Source organism: Myiozetetes cayanensis, unplaced genomic scaffold (assembly GCF_022539395.1).
Source record: "Myiozetetes cayanensis isolate MyiCay16 unplaced genomic scaffold, myiCay2020 scf6-25, whole genome shotgun sequence".
NCBI classification, from domain to species: domain Eukaryota; kingdom Metazoa; phylum Chordata; class Aves; order Passeriformes; family Tyrannidae; genus Myiozetetes; species Myiozetetes cayanensis.
The window spans coordinates 8,276,606-8,297,806 of NW_026087853.1; the positions used below are offsets into that span (position 1 = coordinate 8,276,606).

Here is a 21,201-nt window from a genome sequence, read left to right on the forward strand (position 1 = left end):
GCACAATACTTCTATTATGCATTTCTGTAGGCCCTTAACAGATCTCTAAATCAAAATCCATTTTTTTTTTATAGCAATGAAATGACCTTTCACTAATTGGGAAAGAAAATGTTGCCCAATAGGTGACAGTTGTCTTGAGTGCTCAGCACTGTCAGAAGTCATTTTGGCATTTGGCTTTAAACTGTAGCTAAGTGTTAAAATAATATTTTTTTAATTATGTGTCTAAATGAGTTTTGTGTGAGTATGTTTATGTAAGGAGAGAGGAAAGTGTTTTGTGCTGCCCGTGACCAGGCAGCAAACTAAAACCAAAACAGTGTTCTTCACTCAGGCTACAATTTTGCCACAAAACCTGTTGGCAAAGGACTCCTTCTCCCAGCTTGTGGCACTGGCCACTGCTAGTGAGCAGCCTGCAGTGCTCTGTCTGTCTCACAGGGGCAGCAGCAATGCCATGGGGCTGACAGCAACTGTGAGGAGGGTAAAAGGGAGTGAGCAGGGAGAGCTGGGGACAAATCCTGACGGGCTGCATCTCCTGAAGGCTCATATGAACAGGAGGAGACAACAGAGAGGGAGGAAGGCAGCGCCAGAGCAGTAAGGATGAGAGGTATGTCAAATGCATATCTTTTTATTGTTCAACATTGAGGCTGTGCTAGTGCTTAGAGGCTGACATTTTGGGACTTGTTATACCAGATACCACAAACACGGTGTACATGGCAGCCCTTGCTCCAGAGAGCAAGGAAAGCCAGGCTGTGAGACCCATACACAGTACACACAGAGGGTGCCTCTACCAGCCTTTCTATAGTCCAGCAAGACTCTTCCTGTTTGGAACCAGTGGGTGATATTCACCAGAGCAGGCTGGGAGTAGTGGAAGGCTCTGCCCTTCGAAGAAGGACATAGAACTACATGTGGCAGCACGGTAAGCAACAGCCAGAGACAGAATAAATGAGTCAGCTTTCTAGCAAGTTTGAATACTGTTTAAATATAAACATTGCAAATTAATATCTCTAACTGAGAAAAAAAATAAAATTGGGTGCAAAAATACACCAGTGGTAGGTATACTGCATATGGATATAAATACATGATATAGTTTGCACAGTCATCATGCGTCTTCCTTCCGGACTGACTTTTCACAGACTGGTACAAAAGTTGAAACAGAAAAAAAAAAACAGAAGGGAAAGGTCTCCAACTAAACACACTGTTGTTTTGGCAAGGGATTAGCTTCCCAGAAAAGCTGGGCTGTTAAAAAAAACAAAACACAGTTTCACAAGAGACCCATTTGTGTTTTCACATCAAGAGGGGAAAGAGCAGCAAGAGAATGGCACTGCAAACAGGGTGCTCAGTATATTTTGATGGCATTTGAGACCAGTTCCACACCCCATTCAAAGACTGTGTTGTTAACAGGGTCTGGAAAAGTCCTCGCCTTGAAAAGGAAGGGCTTTGGTAATATCCAAAGTGCATTACTAGATGCACTAGATACTAAGCCCACACAATCCATTGCAACAGGCAGCTTGCTCCCAACCTCAATTAGCAGGGTGCCACTCTGTGCACATGCACTGCATGGGGTCACTGCAGAGGGGTCCTCTGCCAGGGGGTCTGGTGGTCCCACCTCACAGAGGTGAAGGAAGCACATGCTCTCCAGGGCCGGTTCAGAAATCCTGATGCCCCTGGGCAGTGGTGCCGCTGAGTCAGAGTGTGCAGCTGTGGCCACTCTTAAGTCCTGGGTCCAGGAGTGTGGGGGGATGACAAGAGCCCTCCATGGCTGAACCACAGCTCCTCCTCACCAGAAACCTGGGACCTCTCCCTTTAGCCTAACACAGCTGCCCTGCATGGCTCTGAGAAGGCAAATGGGGTGCAAACATGCTCACATGGGACTTTTCCAACATCTCTGAATTTTGGCTTGAGTTTTTGTTTCCCTCCATTTCTTTAGAAGACAAAAAAATCTACACAGGAGGTGCCTGCTTGGTCTGGGCTAGATGGGGAGTCAGCAACGCGGCCTTCGTGGCACCCTGAGAGGTAAATGGAGGTCAGAGCACCAGGGCAGTGTCCAGGCAGAGAACGTGGTGGCACCAAGGAGACTCTGGGGGGAATCCATGGTTGCTGTGAGGAGCAGCCCCAGTTCTTGAGGGCACTGCATCTCTCATGAGCGCACCCTCCGCCCATCTCCACACGGAGAACAACGATTCCCACAGAGGTGCTGAGCACCAGGTTAAGACAAAGCACTTTCCATAGGAAAAGGTGTCAGTGTGTGCTGTGCATTGGTCCAGGCGACGGTCTCCATCCCTGGCTCTCCTGACAGTCCAGCACAAAGTGGTGGCAGGGGTTGCCTTGGCCTAGGACACGTTTATGCTGGAGAAGAGCGTGGCCCTGGGTGGTGTGGAGGCTTTGTTGTCTGCCAGGTAGCCCAGGATGCTTTTTTGTTCACTGCGGGACAAATTGGCTTTGATGTGCAGGAACGCTTCCAGGTGCCTTTTGCTGTGAAAGAGAAAGGGGCAGGTGTTATCTCCTTCCACACATCACATCAGGATGCGGCCCCCCACCCTGCAGCAGGCACTGAGGTTCCTGGTGGGGCCCAGATCAGCCCTACACAAGACCCAGCACTATTCTGGGATGTTTGGGGTAGAGAAGGGAATCTCCAAGGCAAAGGAGAAAATGAGGTCAGAATTTGGAATATGTAAATAGGCTTTTATTCATATTTTCCTTTGTTGTCCATTTGGCACCAGGATTGCCACAGCCTGGCAGGCAGCCCCCACCCATTTCCATAGGCTCAGGCTATACAAATGTCACCTATATCCCTATTTGACTGTTTCCTGGCTCAATTAAAATTCCATAGAATATTAGCAAATCTCTTTTATCATCTCTTACCGGATATCTGGGTATGTTGTGGCGAGTGTTGCAACTTCAATTTTAATAGCACCTAAATCCTGAAGTCGGATTATTTCAGCCAGTTTGGGGAGCACTGAATTCAGCCACGTAGCTTGAGATCCCTGGAGAAGAGAAAGTGGTTAGCAGGGCATCGTGGGGCTGTTTCCTGGCAAGATAGGACATGTCAGTGATTTGAGGTCTCTCAATTGTTTTCAGTGATTTTTTTTTTTGCCTGGGTGGGCCAGCCACGGAAACATTGGGTTAGCTTTTTTGATGGCTTTTAATCCTCTTACACAAGAGGTGTGGGGTTTGCCATTCGACTGAGATTTCCACATCCACCTCCACAGATTCTCTCTGCTCTTCCCTCCCTCCACGTTTTCTTTTCTTTGGGTTTCTCCACTGCCCAGTGTGTGCACAGGGTCTGACAGGCAATGTAACGCACTGCCACGTGCTGCTTTCTCCCAGCTCCGCACACAACCCTGACTTTAGCATCTCCAGGCACTGCCAAAATCCACTCCCTGCCCTCTCAGGTAAAAGCCCCAGCTGGACCTTTTTCCTGACCATTGGAATTCCCAAGATGCAGCTGCCTGACCTCCCACCCACACTGTGTGAAGCTTGGGCTTGTTCCTTCTCTAGTTAAACGCTCAAGGGGTGGTGGAGGACTGGGTTTGGCTTAGCTTTTAGGCTCTTTTTCGGGCAAATTTAGAGGCATGGAAGGAAGGAAGTGATCTCAGAGGACAAAGAGGGGTGTTCAGCCACGGCTCCTGTGGAGGAATCCCTGGTGTACCAGAGACCCTGTGCTGCCTACTTTAGCCTCTGCCTGACTAAAAAGCAGCAGAGAGAGGGAAATCAGGGGTGAGGGGAAGAATCTGTAAGGACTTAAAGAGCACAGTTGCCCGTCTCAAAACACTGTCAAGGCCACTGAAGGAACTTGCCATAAGATAAGCCACCACAGTAGGAACTTGAGATAAGCACAGAAGGAGACAATTATGACAGGAAGGTGCTAATTTGAGGCCTCGCGAGGGGAGATCTGGTTAGCGCATCCTGCCTAAGGTATCCGGACAAAAACTCCCACTATGGCAAACTGTGGGAAAGGAAGCAACTGTTCATACACATATCACCCCAAGTTTTGGGAACAGCATCTGCCACTACCCTGTAGATACCGGGAACTTGGATGGTATACAGGTGATACCTCCAGAAAATGACCCTGGTACCCCCACCACTGAGAAGCCCAGGGTTAAGAGGGACCAATGGGACAGCACTGCATCCATGAGTGGTGACTATCTTCTGCTTGATCTGTCTGTCCTTCTCTCTCTCCCCCCACTCTTTTCTATTTTTTTCTATTGCTCTACCTCACATTTACTGTGTATTATTGACTTCAGCATATGGTCTTGTTTGCACCTTCATTCAGGCAGAGGCATATCTCAGTAACTGGATCACAACACAGCCGAAACCCAGACTTCACGGAAGTTGCACTGAAACCTGAAAAGATTATGTACATCTTCTGGTCCTATTAATATAAATGTTCTAAAGGAAACTGCCAGTGGGTCAAAGGAGGATGAAATCCTGTCTCTCCAACCAGGGAGGGGCAGGGTGGTGTCAGGGGAGCCTTCCTGCCTGTAGGCATTTGGAGACCTCTTTCTGCCTAAGGTCCTGGCTTCCAGGAAGTTAAACTGAGTTGGAAAGGTTAATGAGTGGCCCCAGAAAATTGATTTCCTTGGTTTTTAGTGTGTCTATGCCCTGTGCTCTTGTGTTCATAGCAAGCACTCACATACATTGCTCATGCAGAAGGCTTCCAAGTCAGCAGCATTCTTGGAGATCTGCTGGGCCAGATTTTGCTGCTGTGCTGGAGTTTTCAGGCTGACTTTCCTCTTGAGCAGCCTCACGATGTACTCTTTAACCAAACGAGTGTGGATCTTCTCAACAATAGCCTGTTGGGAAGGAGAGGAGGGAATCATCCATCTCTCTTGTGCTTGGGGACAAGACAAACCATGAGGTTGGATGGGGGACAAAATCACCTTGGGTGCTCTAAGACGTGCCCCACCAGTGCCTGCTGCTGATTACATGTCAGAACAGTGCTGGTTGCCAGCCTCCCAAGGCTGGTTACGCCACATCCTAGATGCCGAGAATTTCTTTGTACTCTAATGAACTATGGGAATTTCCAAATGTTGTTTCCTTCTGGGAAGAGTTTAAAGTGAAGGAAAGATCTCCATGGGCTTGAGAGGTAATAGTATTAGAGAGAAACAGGAATTCATGCTGCTCTTCCTGTTCTTCTCTCTAATACACAAAACATCATCAATTTGTTTCGGCTACTAAAAAGACAAAGGCAGGAAATCAAATATTGTTTTATACAATCATGTTTCATATATACTCCAGCACCACTGAAGATGTGGTTCTGGCTCAGTTATCAGGGATTTGTTCCAGTTGCATCCATATCCTCCAGTCCTTAGGACAATCAAAGGAGCAATGAGACTGAACCATGCAACTGCATCTGTGTTTCAAGACTGCTAAACCAAATCCATAAATAAAGCCATATGCTGGGTGGTCTCTAAAGCACTTTCTTTACATCAGGGTTGATTTCCTCTGCAAACACTGCAGCAGAGCTACAGGAGTCTGCTTCTGTCAGAGAAGAGTAAGATTTATATGCCTAATCTAGGTAAACTGCATGCTGCCTGAGCAGCAATCAGATGCCAGGCTGGCTCACCAGCTCAGTGTTGGTCAAGACAAATTGAGTCGCAGAGCATCAGAGCTGAAAATGCAGCCTCAGCACCCCAGAATCCCTCCAGTATTTCTCTTGGACTTACGTGGTAAAAAGGGTCCCTTAATGTCCGGAAATCTGAAATATGTTTGCTGGTGGTTTTAATGATCTCATCCATAATTTCGTTGCTGGAGTCCCACTTATTTTCTGTGAACTTCTTATACATTGGCTGAAAAAAGGAAAATTTGTTAAGTTGCACCAAAGCAAATCCTATGCACATTTATATTTAGCATTTCTATATGTACAGTATCCTACATAGCGAGAGGGCAGCGTGCAGTCCTGTGCAGGGGTGTGTGACAATGGCTTACAGGCACTGGGGAAGAGGGGACTGTGTCCCCTTCTTGATTCCTCATGATGGAAAAGACCAAAGGCTCAAAAGGCTCACATTGGAGTTGTTCTTTTTTATTTCCACATTTTTAATGTTTTGTCCACACCATCTTGTCTGATTAGAGAATTATGGAACCATCAGGGGGAAAAAATGAATCATTATGAGACATTTTCAATTTTTCTCAGCCACAGTAAATAAACATGAACATTAAAAAAAAAAAAAAAAAGTAAAGCAGCTTTGCTCTGTCATGCATTCCAAAAGGCTCTACAGAGAAAGCAGGAGGGATTGTGGCTGAACATTCCCAACTCCTACGCCTCCTTCCCCTCCACCCAAATTGTGTAACTTAAAAAGCTTGTGTTATATACACTAAAAAAAAAAAAAAAGGAAGAAGCCTAATTTGCCCTTTAGGCCACCTTTACGAAGAAGCCGAAAGCTGTGTAATTGCAGTTTATGCCATTTGTGATGGCTTCCTACAGTTTGGAGAGTAAACAGCTGCAGGCTGAGGCTCTCCCTCCTGCAGCCCGTTGTCTCAGATGCGATCAGCACGAGTTATGTCACCTGCACAGTCATGCCTGTGTCACTGCGCCCCATTCTGCCTTCAGGCTTGAAGACCAGCTCAAGGAGAGGTTAGTGGGAGTTTTCCAGCAGCAGTGTGGGTTGGGACTGACACTGTACCCTGGCCCAGAGCCTTCTAAACTTTGCTGATTTGAATCAGAGATGTGAGGAACAGATAGCAGAGCAGGAGAACATGCCCTGCCCTGGCACCAGCTGAGCCATGGGGCAGGAGGGTGTGGGGCATGGAAACAGTACCTTCAGCTGGGCAAACAGCTGTTGAAGCAGCACGTCAAAGGCGCTGTTTTCAATATCACCAAGAATGCTGAGGATATCAGCCCTATTGTCGTCCTTTTCTGCCATGTTTTTCTCTGTATATTCTCTGCAAGGAAATATCAGCAATGTCAGAATATCCTCAAATGATAGAGAAATTCAGAGGTCTCCAAACCTTCCTCTGCAGGCAGATGGATCTATCTCTGCTCATTCTGAAGTACCTCCCCTCTATCACACCATTACACGTTGCCTGCAGAGGAAGGAGAAAACTTTTTCTTTTGGTCCCTTACCTAAAATTCCAGCAGTTGTTTATATTTGCAATCAGTATAGGCTTGTAGTGTGTGTGCTTCTTACTTTTCTCCTTAAAGTCTTCGAAAGCATCCCTGTAGCTGGAGGGGAGATGGGAAGAGGAGAGGTGGGTGAGTGCGTGCCCGGGTGTCTCTGCCAGCCCCGCTGCCCACGGCTGCCTTACCGCACCTCCTCAGGAAGGCAGGCAGCTCCTTCAACAGGCGCTGAGACAGCTCCTCCCCTATAGCACTGCTGATGTCCTGGGCTCGCTTCTGGCCACTGTAGATGCTCTATAAAATGAAGGAACAAGCAAGACCCATATTAAATGCTGCCTGCTCTGGAAAAGCCAGGTTGGCTGGTCAAAGAGGCTGCAGATCCTTGACTGAGGTAACTGTACCCAGCACTCCCACATCTCCCCCTGTGACTGAGCCAGGGACCATACAGAGCAGCTACACTTAGTGGGTTCAAGCTGGTTTTGAACTTAATTTTCAAATGGGGAGAGGCATAGAAGAAAGAAGCATGAAAGAAACTCTGTAAAGTAGCTGAGGAAGTAGAGAAAGTTACACTTGTTTCTTTTTTTTTTTTCTTTTTTGAATGTCATATGATGGCATTAAAATACAACTTAATCACAACAACCTCATCATATGAAAGGTTTAGTTTTTTAAAAATACTCTTGACTAATTCTCTGCAGGCAGAGGAGGGAGAGCGTTGAGCTTGGAAAAGGGCAGCTCTGCCTGTGAAAGTCTCCCTGAGAGCAAGCAACAGATTCCTTGCTTGGCAAGGAACCTTTGTCTCTCTGCTGCTGGGGATGCAGAAAAGACTGCACAGGGAGAATGAAGGCAGCATTCCTGCTCATTTTGCCTGTAGAGGAGTTTGCCTGCAGCATGGGATATACCAGGGCCATGCTGGACCATGGGGGTTTGGGCTCTCCAGTACCACCCATCTCTGCTACTGCCCCACAGAAGGGACTTAGCCTTTTGCTTTCCCATACTGACCACAGTTGGTCTCAAATCCCAAGTAGGTAAAGGATGAGATTCTTTATTTTTAAGATAGCTCTGTATTACCTGGATAACAAAGATTCCTAGGAGTTCACTCTGAAAATGCCCATTTAGCTTCTCTGGTTCTTTGTCTTCTTTCCATCTTTGGATTTCTTTATCTAAACACTTGCTCAGAGAATTTTTGACTGTAACCTTTAAGGAAGAAAGAACAACAGCCTTTACCATAACATGGATGCAGCAGCTCCTGCCCTATGCAGGTCTTACTTGCCCACCCACCTCTTGCCTGGCTCAGCAGACTTTGTCCTTGGCTCGGGCAGGGAAGTAAAGGCTCCTTGTTACAAGATGCTTAACCCACCACTACAAAACAGCAACAAGGACAACCCCCTCACAATATCCACCAATGCAACAGTGAGCTGAGTATTTCAAGGTAGGAATGAAGATGGAGGTCTATGTCCCTGCCCATCACCCCACCACATCAGTGGGGATTAGGAGGGCAGGGAGGGGAGCGGTGAGTAGGAAGGTTGCGGACAGCTGCACGTGCCAGAGCCTGAATTCCCCCAACCACACGTCGCCTGTGTGTCACACTTAGTGCTACCTGGTTTTGCAATCCTTTTTCATGAGCACTTCTGATGCCTTACAAGCTCTGGAAAGTGAAATGAAATGCTCTCAGGTTTTCTCTGCTCTGACCCCTCTGAGTGCACACTGCAGTGAGGCTTTGGAAATGGTCTGCACAGTGTCTGGTACATATTGCTGATCTCCCAGTGCCTAGCTCATGGGCTTTGCAGACCTCACACCACCTCTCCCATATGCAAACCATCACAGCTACATCTAAACCTGGAACTTGTCTTCTCATTTTCCAGAAATTCCAGCCCCAAATGCCAAAAGCACTGAGCTGTGGGAGTACTGTAGAAGTTGCTTCTTGTTTCTATTAAGTGATACAAAAAACAGAGCCACTTTTATCATCTGCAGACCAAGAAATTCTACATCAAAGGAGCAGACTTTTCAAGACCAGATCTCCATGCTTTGCACTCACCCATGGTCTGGGATCTCTGCAGAGACCAGGAGGAATTTGGGATCCTTTCGATATTACTATGAGAGGGATTAAAAATCCCTCTGGAGGTTTAACAGGCAATTGGAAAGTTGCCCATAAAGATCAGTTGTTGGATTCCCCCCCCCCTTCCTACCATGCAGTTTACAAGAACAGAACAGTTCTTTTCTGATGGCTCCCAGGGCTAAGCAGAAGTTTGCTCTGCAAGTCCCATCTAGCAGAAAGCTGACCAAACAAAAGCTTTTACTTCTCTCTGGAAGGGCGTGTAGGGTGTATGGTTTACAGGTGAGAACTGTGTGTGCAGGACAAGTCACAGCTTCTCCAAGAAGTCATATGGGAGCAGTAAAGGGAAGAGGAGATGACTGAACAGATTCTTACCTCTTCACTGTCAAGGTATTTCTTTTCAAGCTCTTTGCTCAGACTTGATGGCAAAAGGCTTCCAAGCTTAACTTTATCCAGCTCCTTGGCTAAAGCATGATCTTTTCTCATATCTCTGGAAGGAAAAGAGCCAAACAATCACATTTTCCAAGGGCAGTGTAGTTGAAGACAGCTGTTGATGTAAATCACTAACGCTTTTTGAGGATATCAGTGAAAAAAAACAAATGGAAACTTACATTGTCCTTTGTCTGGCCAGGACTTGGGGGAGCTGAATATGTACCAGGGGTGGAACCTGCGAGGGTGGAACCACAAGCAACCCTGGGAAGGGAGTCATGGTCTTCTGAATTCCTGAGCACCACTCACTGTGCTCTGGTGGGCATGGGGTACCTGAAGCAAGCAGGAGGGTCTAGCCCTTGAACATGGTTTCTCTCCATCCATACAGAGACAGGAGGAGATGAAAAGCTGGTGCTTTCTGGCTGGTTGGGAACACAGTGGGTGGTTTCATACCCTGCTGTCATGTTCCCACCATGTGCTGGCTGAGCCAGCTGCTCCTGAGCAGCTGTGAGGAAAGAGACCTGCCAGCCTTGGGGAGCTCAGGACAACACTTGTGGGAGCTGATGTGGAAGCAGCCTCTCTTTCTGAAGCTAAAGAGAAAAACCCTGAACGTCTCCCAGGTCCCGTGTTTGCACATCACCCAGCTCCACAGGGGTACACTGCCCTGCTTCCCACGCACGGGCCATTTCTGGTACGACAGAAGCTGGGGCCAGGCTGTTGTGCAGCCCTCCTCCTTCTCCTCATTGCTCCCTTTGCTGCTGGCCATGGAGAGAGGTGATCCCTCAGTGAACACCTGGATGTGACCTCTGGGAACACCCCACAATGCTACCCTGGCCAACACCGTCCCCGGTGCTGGGCTGCGCTGCTCTGGCTGAGCCCTCCTCCTCACAGCTACTGATTTCCAAACACATGCTGGTTCGGGCCTGAATATCCTGACCTAGTGCATAACACTGGCTCTGGAAGATTTCCAGGATCAACACTGACTCATTATATCCTATCAATGAAAAAAAATGGAGGTGAAGGTTGAACGACTTTAGAATAGAAGAAACATTACTGATTTTCACCTAAGAAATAAGAGCCCTCAATTCTCCATCCAGTACTATAAGCCACAACAAGGAATACTTTCAATTCTGTAACATACAGGGTTTGTGAGGATGAAGGGTGACCCTTGGCTGATGATGTCCTCTCTCAGGGGTGCATGCCTGGGTCTCCTAACTGGGAGGAGAGCATAGACTATGGGTAATACCTAAGCAACATCCTCCATGCCCAGGATAAGTGTACCTCAGGTTGTTCAATTTATTGTCTTCCCTGTGGTCCAGAGAGCTGAAATTTCCAAATTCTCTAACAGTGAGTTCAAATGTGCAACTGGAATAGATATCAAGGCAATCAACCTGACCAATTTACCTCACAAGTAAAGCTCTAAAAATCCATGTATGTTGCCCAGAAGCCTGTACAGTGGGATCAGCCCTTCAGTTACAGACTAGCAGTCTTGAGTGTGCCCCTTCCAGGTGTCCTGGCCAGCTAGTGTAAATCAGAACATCACCAGTCATACCAGAACCTAGCCAGGTACTGGACTGCCTCACAGTGATAGTAATCCATAAATCCAGCAAATGCCTGGTTTTGCAGCCAGTGAACCTGTGTTGGGATAAACACATGTAAAAGTCTCACTTACTTTGGATAAAAGTTGTGCACCCAGGAGAGAAGAAGGTAAATATCCTTGTCTTCCAGATGAGACTCAGCACTTTTCTTTGCCTGGGAGGCAAAATAATTGTGGTAGAATTCTGCATATACGCTGAACACGTTAAACTCGGGAGGATAAAGCTGCTTAATGTACTTTACAACCACTGTCAAATCTTCTTTCATTGTCTTTCCCATGTGCAGGAGGTTTTGGCCAACTGCAGAGAGGTTCTCATTTATAGGAGTACGGCTTGTGTCTTTCATTCGAGCCTCTACTGACTCCTTTACTGTAGCCATCCAAAGCTCTTTCCATTTTCTAGGTCTAAATTGCGTATTTTGGTCAGGTGGATTCTCTGACATGTAGTTCTGATCTTCTCTCTCCTGCTCTTTCAGAGCCTCCACTGCCTGCTGCAGCAGGTCTGGGTTTGTTTTCACTAGCAGCATGGAGTCTTTCAAGACACTGAAGACTTTGTGCTTCAGAATTTCGTAGACAGACTCAATATCTTCCTGGCTGGTGTTCAGCCCCTCCTCACTTTTGCTAGATAGGCTCTTCTCCAGGACAATCAGATGCTGAGTGGCATCACAAAGCTTTTGCTCTCCAAGGAGAACCATGACTTGTTTGACTGGTGAAAAAAGAACAGCCTTTCTTTACCCACAAGTGAAAACTTAAATTTCTGTTTTATAAAAAACATAGTTCTGGAATACTTTTTAAAAATGTTTATATTTCTAAAATGCTAGATCTTGGGTTCCTTCACCATATAGAGAATCTGTTTATTTAAAGATCAGATTATTCCTAGCTTGCTTTTAACTGGGGCAGTGGCAATTGGAACACCCATCACCAGTGTGTTGCATGTAGAGAGCTATTCATGAGATACCTATAAATTTTTCCAGCATTTAGCTTTGTGAAGACATTTATTTATTGATTGATTGATTATCCCCTTCCCATTAATATGATCTCCTGTCAGAAGCATGGCTTTAGAAAAAATGTAGATGGAAAGATGTAGCTAAAAAAGATGTGCTAGAGGAAACACCACATGGCTTTTCCACAAATAGATTGGCACAACCTGACCTGTGAAATTGTTTTGAAGGACACATTTAGCGGGCAAGATAGATAGAATTGAAGTGTCTTATCTGAACTACAGCCAGTTGCTTGAGATAATGCGATTTGGGAAATTATTTGTTAAACTGGAGAAATGTTATCCCAAAATAAGTTTTGTTAGGTGTGTAAAGTTTCCATGGAGGACCCTGGGTGGAGAAAGCTTACATGATCCATGAAACTCATATTACTTCATATTCTCATTAGAGGCTGTGGCACAAAAGCTGGGAGTGCCCTACTGGCATCTTCTGATTACAGAGAGACATTATCGAAACTGAGGGCTTGGTGCATTTTACAGGAACAATGGGATAACTTGAATAGTAAATGGGCTGACATTTAATAACACAAATTACAAGATACAAATCCAATAGAACAAAAGTTACTTAGCAACAAATAGGATTTTCTGCTTCAAGATGGATGTGAATCAGCTTGAGATGGAGGAGGAAGAGAGATGCCTGGAGAATTTGTAAATCGTTACTGGGAGGGGATGGTGAAAATGTCAGTTATGACCCCAGGATGAATCCAGTGAGGAATACCCAGCTGAGATAGAAAAATGGTAACATATTGTACCAGGCATTGGTGGTACCTCATCTGAAATATTTTCTGCAGTTCTGGTTGCAGACACTCGGAATGGGGCAATGCCGTGATAAGAACAAAGGCACAAAAGGCCTGTTTTCAGCAGCAAATTCAAGGCCAAGAAGGAAAACCACCAGTTAGGGGAAACGTTTGACACATGGAGAAGGAGAGACCAATTAGACAGGTAAAGGCTTGTCTGGAAATGAGATAATTTGTACTAAAACAATAAGACTTTGTAAGACCCCCACAATAAAGGAGGCAGCGCTACAAAATGAACTTATTTTAAGGTACAGCTTGCAAAGTTTATGAATGAGGTAACAAGGGACAGTTTCCTCTCCAATTCTGGATTTCTCTAAGCAGGTATTTCAGTGCCTCCCCAAGCATCCTGCAGGACCAGTGCCTGCAACTGGAGAAACTCTATGTTCATATATCAATCCCAGGAAAGACCTACATGTGATGCTTACTCCTGTCCCTGGAAGAAGAGGAGACTGGGAGAGCAGAGGGGTTGGAAATAGATGATTTTTAAGGTCCCTTCCAATCCAAACCATTCTGGGATTTCACAGGGTGGTGATTTCACGGAGAAACAGAGTTGAGAGGTATGCCTTGGTTTCTCATCCACCCTCAGAACTCTGTGCCCCCATGAGAGGTAGAAACAAGTTTTGGACAGAAAACCTGCAAACTGACAGATCCCAGTGGACTGTGCCCTTGGTACCAAAGGTCTACAACTGGAAGTCATGTCTCCCTCAGCCCGTGTTTTCCCAGGCTTCTTGGAAAAGTCACTTCAATCTATCGGTGCCCTTGCTTCTCTAGGGGACAATTCTCCACCTTGACCAGCCCCTCTAGAACTAACTATGGCCCTTGAAGTGGCACAAGGAGGATGGAAGAGCACTTACCACTGGGTGGCTTGGTCTTTTTAATTTTCTTAAATGCACTTCTAAGGATTCCCGTTATTCCTCTTCCCTTTTCAGGGCTGTCTCCAGCAGAGATGCAACTCTCATTGCTCGTGATGGAAGAGGCACGTGAAGCTCTGCAGGCTGCCTCTGGCCTTTCACTCATCTTCTCCTGGTTCCTGGACCAGATCTCATCTACAGAAGGTTCAGAACAGGCAGGGACTTGCTCAGCTACTGATGCAGAAGGGTTTTCAAACTGCCCATTTGGACCAATGCAACCCTCTGATCCACGGCGTATTCCAATAGGACCACTTTGGAAAAAGGGTAACATTTTCATCATTTTTCTTCTAGCCTGTAAATTTCAGAAAAAGAGTTGATCAGATTTTAACAGTTAGCCAGCAAAATTCCATGGAACAGTGTGGCAAGGCATACATGTGGGCAATGTGGAGAATGCTGCACGTCTGGAAGGAGCACAGCTCTGCAGGGGAGCTCCTGAGCAATGTCACCCCAGGTAACTCAGCAAATGGAAGCACCTCTCTGGTCTAATAAAGAACCTAGAGAAAATCAAAGAGTCATTTTAAGGGTGATTCAGATGGCCTCATTTGAAACCTTGAGCTTGTAAGGATACAGGAGAGCAGAGCTTTCCACAGCTACGGACGTGAGCATGGATACTGCACGTGAATGTGGATGGGCAGGACAAGTGTCCTGTGCCTCTTCAGAGCAACCACAAAACTCTCATACTGTTATATGGCATTGGGATCAATTCCTACCTTCCTCAGGCCCTTTTTTTGCTGATCTCTGCTAAGGGAAAACAGGAACAAGGCATGAGGATCAGAGTGGTTTAGCTTTGTTCAAACAGACATTATCCTGCCATTGTCCCACTCTACCACCAACACTCCTGCACTACAAATAATTAATAACAGGAATTTGTTATTGTTACAGCATAATTTCAGAATTCATAGTTCAAGTTATGTTCCTGTATAATGTAATATATTGCTAAATATTTATTTGCACAACTATAAAAATCTGTATAATGATTATAATTATGTCATTACTGCAAATAAATAAAGTGACTCATAGTTTCCAATCCTTATTCTAATAACATTCTAATAAATAAAGTGACTTTCTAGGAGACCAGAACACTTCTGTATGGAGAACTCTCAGGCACAAAAGTTTGGGCTTACTTGTACTGAGTAAGGGCAGAAGAATTAGGTTTTAAATAAAGGAAGAATTTGGCTTCAGTTGTAAGGCCAGAAAATGGTGATCTACAAATACCCTTGTTAAGTTCATACTGTTGATATGTATCACACTGATACAAACCACGACACTTATTTCTAGGCAAACTGGTTGGAAGATTGTGGCTTTTCATTTTAATTGTGTTTCCTCCTACTGGCTCCCAGCAGCTTGTAGAGCTTTGAAACAGCAAGTCAGTGGTAGCAGCTGGAAGGTACAGGGTGCAGTTAGAGCCTGGTATCACTTGAGAGCTTTCCTTCTCCCCGCTTTGGATGCCAGGTCATGTTCAGGATTAGTAATGCTGTTGCCTTTAAAACACAACGAATATGAAACCTCATTTGGGAAGGAGATTAAGGGGAGTAGTGTGCAAGATCTGGGTGGTTCTCAGCTAAACTGGTTTTCTGTGACTTGCAGCAGAGTGAAAAGCTGAACCTCAGGTGCTGCTATGGACAGGTGGGATGACAGGGGCTGCCAGAGGCTTCAGGTTTCGGTGTCAGGCGGCTGCTCAGCAGAGCCCTCGTGCTCCAGGGCCAGTTGAATGAAGAAGGAAAGGGGGCCTGAGCACCAGAGCTCCGCAGACACAAATTATAGAATATTCTGTGTTACAAAGGACCATCAGAGATCATCAATTCCAGTTTTCAAGTGAATGGCCCATAATGGGATTGAACCACATCCCAGGCATGATTAGCACCACACTTTAACAAACTGAGCTAATCTCAGTGTGCCAGCAGCAGTGTGCCATGGCTGAAGCTGTGCTCAACACATGTACTGAGAAGGGGGGAAGGGAGGAAACCCCTTGCATTTCACTCCAGGATGCCCCACTGGAATCCTAGAGACAGTGTATAAGAGCTCCTTTTTGACACATTTCCACTGGGGAAAAAAAAATCATGGCAAGAGGGATGGTCTGTAAGTGATTTGGGCTTGCTTAGTTTTTGTAGGGCTCTTTTCCCATCCTGCATTTCCCAATACAGCACTGTGTTTAGATTATTTTTGCCAAATCCCTTCCTTCCTGTTTTTCAAGCACAGACTCAGCCGAGTTCTTTGTCTGTCTCTTATTATTTCAAACAAAGCATTTATTGTTCCTTTTTATTTGTTTTCTAACCAAAGAAAGTACCTCTCCCTTTCCAAAAACCTAAGATCTTTTGATGAATGATGATCAGAAAGGAGGATTTCAAAACACCTTTGGCTCTTCTTCGATGCCAAGGTGAATGCAATGTATCTTTGAAAACCACTTAAGTGACACTACACAAAAGAGAGTCCATAACAGAAAAATTAAGCTGGTTAAAACTTTTTAACATCTGTCAGAACTTTGTCCTGGTAAAGATCTGAAAGAGACAGCCTTAAGCATCTAAGCAAGGCCACAATAGCTGCCATGCTCACTCACATTTGGCCAGTTTGAATGCTTGCCCAGTGATTATCAGTGCCACTGCTGGTTGACCTATGTTTGTATCTGCAGCAGGAAATACCAGCAGTAAACCTCAGCTCCCACTCTTGCCTTGAAATGCAGCCTCAGCCTTAATGGCAAGTATCAGAAACTCCTCCCTCCACCTCTTCTCTTTATTGTTAGATAGCCATGCACTTACTGTAAGAAACACCTATAAGAAACTTCCTATAGGAAACTTTCTTATGGAAGAAAACCCCACAGTTTCTACAAGAAATACTCAGATAAAAGGAGGTGGTGCTTGCTACATCTGGGGGCCACAGGCAGGAAACGCTGTGTTAGCACTGCACCTTCTGCCTCCATCAGCATCTGCTCCTGCTCTCTGTGGCAGTCAGGACACACTAAGAACTTGGCTCTGGATCAGAGGGCCATGGGCTGCTCCTCTGTGCCTGTGTTCTGCTCGCAAATCAAAGACTTAAAACTCCAGCAAGCTCCTAACTCTTTCAGCAGTTAACAACAGGGAAATGCTGAATCACTTCCCAGGCAGAGAGCTCCAATTCAAGTCTTGGGAAATGTGATGATTTAAGGTCAAGAGTTGACATTGTTCCCAATTTACTATTATTATTAATTTACTGTTATCATCATCATCATCGCCATAATTGTTATGTGGCACTATGGTTTGTGCCAGGGGAGTCTTTAGCTCCAATTATTTTTGACACAGTATATTCAGCTTACAATTTCCAGCCAGAAGAGAGTAGTACAGCTTACACAGCATCCTCTGCTGTGCTGTACAGAGGTCCTGCAGCATCAGAACAGTGGTGCTGTGCCTGCTGGTGTAGCTGCAGTGGGATAGAGTGAGCTCTCCCCAGGATGCTGATCAGAGCACCTGCCTCTGAGTTAGAGCTTTTCTGGCGTGGGCAGCAAGGAAAATGGAACTCTTGAAGCACAGCCCTGACATAGAAGGACCCAGGCCAGACTCTTGGCACAGTGACTTCCCATTTTCTCCTTTTCCTCCTCAAAGGAGACAGCTTTCATGCAGCACACTTGGGAACGAGCTCATTCGTGAGGGGTAGTTCATGGCGTGCCAGAGAGACTTGGGGAAGAGACTGACTAATTACCCCTACTCTGAAATTTTTTGCTGATCCCTTTTTTTTTTTTTTTTTTTAAACTTCTTTTTCCTGAGCTGCTGCCAGTATTAACAAACATTTGTTTGGATTTTTGGTCCTCTCAAGCGGACTGACATCCTAGGTCAGAAGGATTTATCTCTCATTTTAGTGGAAATTCCCCACTCTCCCAGAGCCTCCCAGAAATCCAGAGTTGTTTAACAAAGTTTATTCTCTGCATTTGCATCAGCCATTCCTTCCTGACCTGTTCCCTGTGGAAGCTGGGTCACTCCTGCCCACACAAGAAATTTTTACTGGGTCAAACCATCTTTTGAAGCAGCAGAGTGGTGCAGACACTGAGTTTAGGGAACCTCAGACTACGTGGTGACTCCTATATAAGCTGATAATTACTCAAAGCAAAGAGTATATGTAGATGCCAGCCCCAATCTTTACAAGCTGGGAAGCCCTCCTAGGAGGTGGGGTTCTTTCCTACAGTTTTGGGTAGGTGGATTGAGTGGAGACACCACTGGTTTCCACTTGGCTCTGCCTGGGAAATCACAGCCTATAAACAAACTGGGCCACCCAGAGCCCCACCTTGACATTTCACTGTGCTGCTCACATTCATGCTCCTGTCTGCAGACCCCCGTGAGACACTCACCACACAGTGCAGTCCAGCACCATCCTGAGGGTGGCCACGCTCTGCTTTTAGTGGAGTCAAAAGCTGAGGGGGAATAAAACTTATGTCTCCAGTAAAGAAGCCAAGGCAGGAGCAGAGCTTCCCAGGGGACTCAGTCCATGTGCCTCAGCAGTTCTGGGCACCCCCATAGGGCTGGGGGTGATGAGGGACTCAGAGGAATGGCAGTGGCAGAGCTGGCAGAGTATCCCACAGCATGTCACCTGGCCTGAGATGCTTTAAATCAGCATTAAACTTTTTATCATCTGTCTAGGGAATAGTACAGATATAGCTATGCTGTGCCTAAGTAATTTTTAGATGAGAATTTTGTTTTCCTAAATTACTGAAGCACAACTGAAAATGGTTCTGTAAACCAGCATCTCCTGCTGTTAGTGAGAATTTTCAAACACAGAAAGATAAAATTATACAGATATTGTTATTGGGAAGAAACAGAGAGAATGCACTGTAATACCCTCCTTTTTCATCTTTCTTCAAGTCTGGGCAGCATCATTTTAAACTGTTGCTTCTGAAAGAGAAACCAGCTGCTGCTGTCTGGAATTTTGTTTTCATATTACGGTTCCCAAAGCCAAATCCTGCTTTCAGGCCTGGAGCTGGCAAAGTTCACTGCTTGAGCTAAGAGTAACTGAGAAGAAACACACATATTATTCCCTGGGAGCCTCTCTCTGCACTTTCAAATTCTTTGGCTTTTCAGGCATCTTTTTATAGAGAGCACAACTGAAGCAAACCCAAACCTGAGTTTTCCAAAGCTCTCTGCTCCCGTTTGATTGGTTCAATTGGAACTGGCAAGCCTCAAAGTCCTTTGGTGGGGACAGGCAGCTGAATGCTTTGAAAAATGAGAGTTTCTTCAGGTTTTCTGCTCTGAACTTGGGTGTGACGGCGAGGGACCATGGCTTCTAGATCAGCCGTATGCTCCAACCACAGAAAGTATCTTCCTTAATTAGTGGCAGCCTCAAAAAGAAATCCTTCTTTAAACACACCTAGGATCCTAAGCTTGGGGTTGAACCTTTCAATTTGTGCCCAAGGAGCTGACACAGTGGATATGGGGCTCCTGCCTAAGGATAGAAGGGAATTTTGCCAGGTTTTTCAGTGCTCAGGGAAAGGGCAGGTCCTAGGGGCAGTGGTACTTCCCTGACTAGGAAAAACTACAGTCACAAAATGGAAAGCATGGCAATGCAGAAATGTGCCAGCTTTGCACACTGACCCTGGCAAGGCGCAGACCATGCAGGCTGCCCTGGACTATCCAGGATTCAGGCACTGAAATGGTGTTTTTCCAGTGCAGCCAGGCTGAGCGACTCATAATCCAATTACTTTTATGTCGTTTTGGAGAAAACCACTGCCTTTGAACAAAGAGAAGGTGGGAAATGCCACGCTGGATCCAGATCCCAGTGCCTGATATGGGTTTAGGATGTCTTGGGTGTCCAAGACCTACATCCAGATTTTTGGGGAAGGAGTTGGAGTGTGGGGGAGTTAGTCGCCGCTTGCAGCCCGTGCCCTGAAATTTTGGGGAGAAGCAACAGAAATCAGACCTAGCTGTCAAAATGGAATTACTAGACACATACCCTTGTGGTGCCTAGCTCTGAGGTGTGCCTGGAGCTGCTGTCCTTCTCACAGCAGTCCGACTTATTCTCCATTCTGATAACTACCCGATGAGACTGAAACTTGTTGCTGTGTCCGGGAACCCAGCCTTTACCACTTGTTCCCCCCCTCTCAGGAACGGCAGAGAGCTCCGGAGCTCCCCAGACTCGCAGCAGGCGAGCTGGGAGCCGGGCACCGGCTCGGGAGAAGCGGGAGACACGGGGAAAGGGAAAGACCCGAGCTCTGGGCAATTGGCACGAAGGACTTACTCTGCGGCGGCTCCCGGGCGGCGGCGGGGCTGGATGCGGGGCTGGATGCGGGCTGGAGTCACCAGTACTGTCGGCGGAGCTGGCAGCGGAGCCGGGGCAGCCCGGCTATAAGGGCTTGGGGCGGGACCGAGCGGGAATTCCCGGCTACGCCCCCCCCGGCCCGTGGGTCGAGCCAAAGGGAACCGAGAAATCCCCTCCGGCGGGGAAGGTGACACGGACGGGGGATGGCTGCCCCGGGGGTTGATCTCTGCAGAGGAACTGACCCCCGAGCCCTGTCCTGACAGACCGGTGATTGAGGCACAGGCACCTTGGGCTCGCTGCCCCGAGGGCTTTGTCTGTGCGATGTGTCCCGTTGTAGGCTTGGAAATTCCGCATTCGGGATTGAGCAGGTGCCGCCGAACGTGCCATATTCTGTATCTGGGATGGTCAACCCTGGATGTACAGACTGGGGAATGAGGAATGGGACCTGGGGGTCCTGGTCGGTGACAAGTCAAATATGAGTCAGCAGTGCCCTGGCAGCCAGGAGGGCCAACCATATCCTGTGGGACATCAGGCAAAGCATCACCAGCTGGTGGAGGGAGGGGATTGTCCCACTCTGCTCTGCACTGGGACAGCCTCATCTTGAATATTGTGGGCAGCTCTAGGCACCACAATATAAGAAAAACATTAAGCTATTACAGAGCATCCAAAGGAGGGCAACGAAGATGGTGAAGGGCCTTGAAGTGAAGTTGTATGGAGAGTAGCTGAGGTCACTTGGCTTGTTCAGCCTGGAGAAGAGGACACCGAGGGGAGACCTCATCATGGTCTGCAGTCTTCTCACAAGGAAAAGCGGAGGAGCAGGGACAGATCTCTTCTCTCTGGTGACCAGTGATAGAACCTGAGGGAATGACATGAAGTTGTGTCAGGGGAGGTTTAGATTGGATATAAGGGAAAGGTTCTTCACCCAGATAGGGCACTGCAACAGGCTCCCTTGGGATGTGATCATGGCATCAAGCCTGCCAAATCTCAAGAAGCCTTTGGACAATACTCTCAGACACATGGTGTGACTTTTGAGGTTGTCCAGTGCAGAACCAGCTGTTGGACTTGATGATCCCTGTAGATCCCTTCTAATTCTGGATGTTCATTGATTCTGTGAAAGCTTTACTCCCTGAGCAGGGCATTGCCTGCCACC

General features: G+C 46.6%; 1 protein-coding gene across 1 annotated transcript; it reads right to left on the reverse strand.

The window, feature by feature from the left end:
* Window positions 1-606: 606 nt before the first annotated feature.
* On the reverse strand, window positions 607-20,092 carry TNFAIP2 (TNF alpha induced protein 2). The gene is made up of 12 exons (XM_050336477.1): window positions 20,031-20,092; window positions 13,779-14,127; window positions 11,209-11,836; window positions 9,483-9,597; window positions 8,123-8,248; window positions 7,248-7,348; window positions 7,061-7,159; window positions 6,756-6,879; window positions 5,664-5,786; window positions 4,635-4,790; window positions 2,860-2,981; window positions 607-2,469 (listed from the first exon to the last, which is right to left on the reverse strand). Exons 2-12 carry the CDS (start codon window positions 14,113-14,115, stop codon window positions 2,328-2,330), a joined length of 2,073 nt encoding a protein of 690 aa, XP_050192434.1. The 5' UTR covers window positions 14,116-14,127; window positions 20,031-20,092; the 3' UTR covers window positions 607-2,327.
* Window positions 20,093-21,201: the final 1,109 nt, after the last annotated feature.

Coding starts and splice junctions, on each gene's coding strand:
- TNFAIP2 (XM_050336477.1), bottom strand. CDS start 14,115: ATGATGAAAATGTTACCCTTTTTCCAAAGTGGTCCTATTGGAATACGC. Junction 6,880..7,060: donor AACAACTGCTGGAATTTTAG/GTAAGGGACCAA, acceptor ATTTCCTTGCAG/AGAATATACAGAGAAAAACA. Junction 5,787..6,755: donor AGCTGTTTGCCCAGCTGAAG/GTACTGTTTCCA, acceptor TCCTTTTTTCAG/CCAATGTATAAGAAGTTCAC.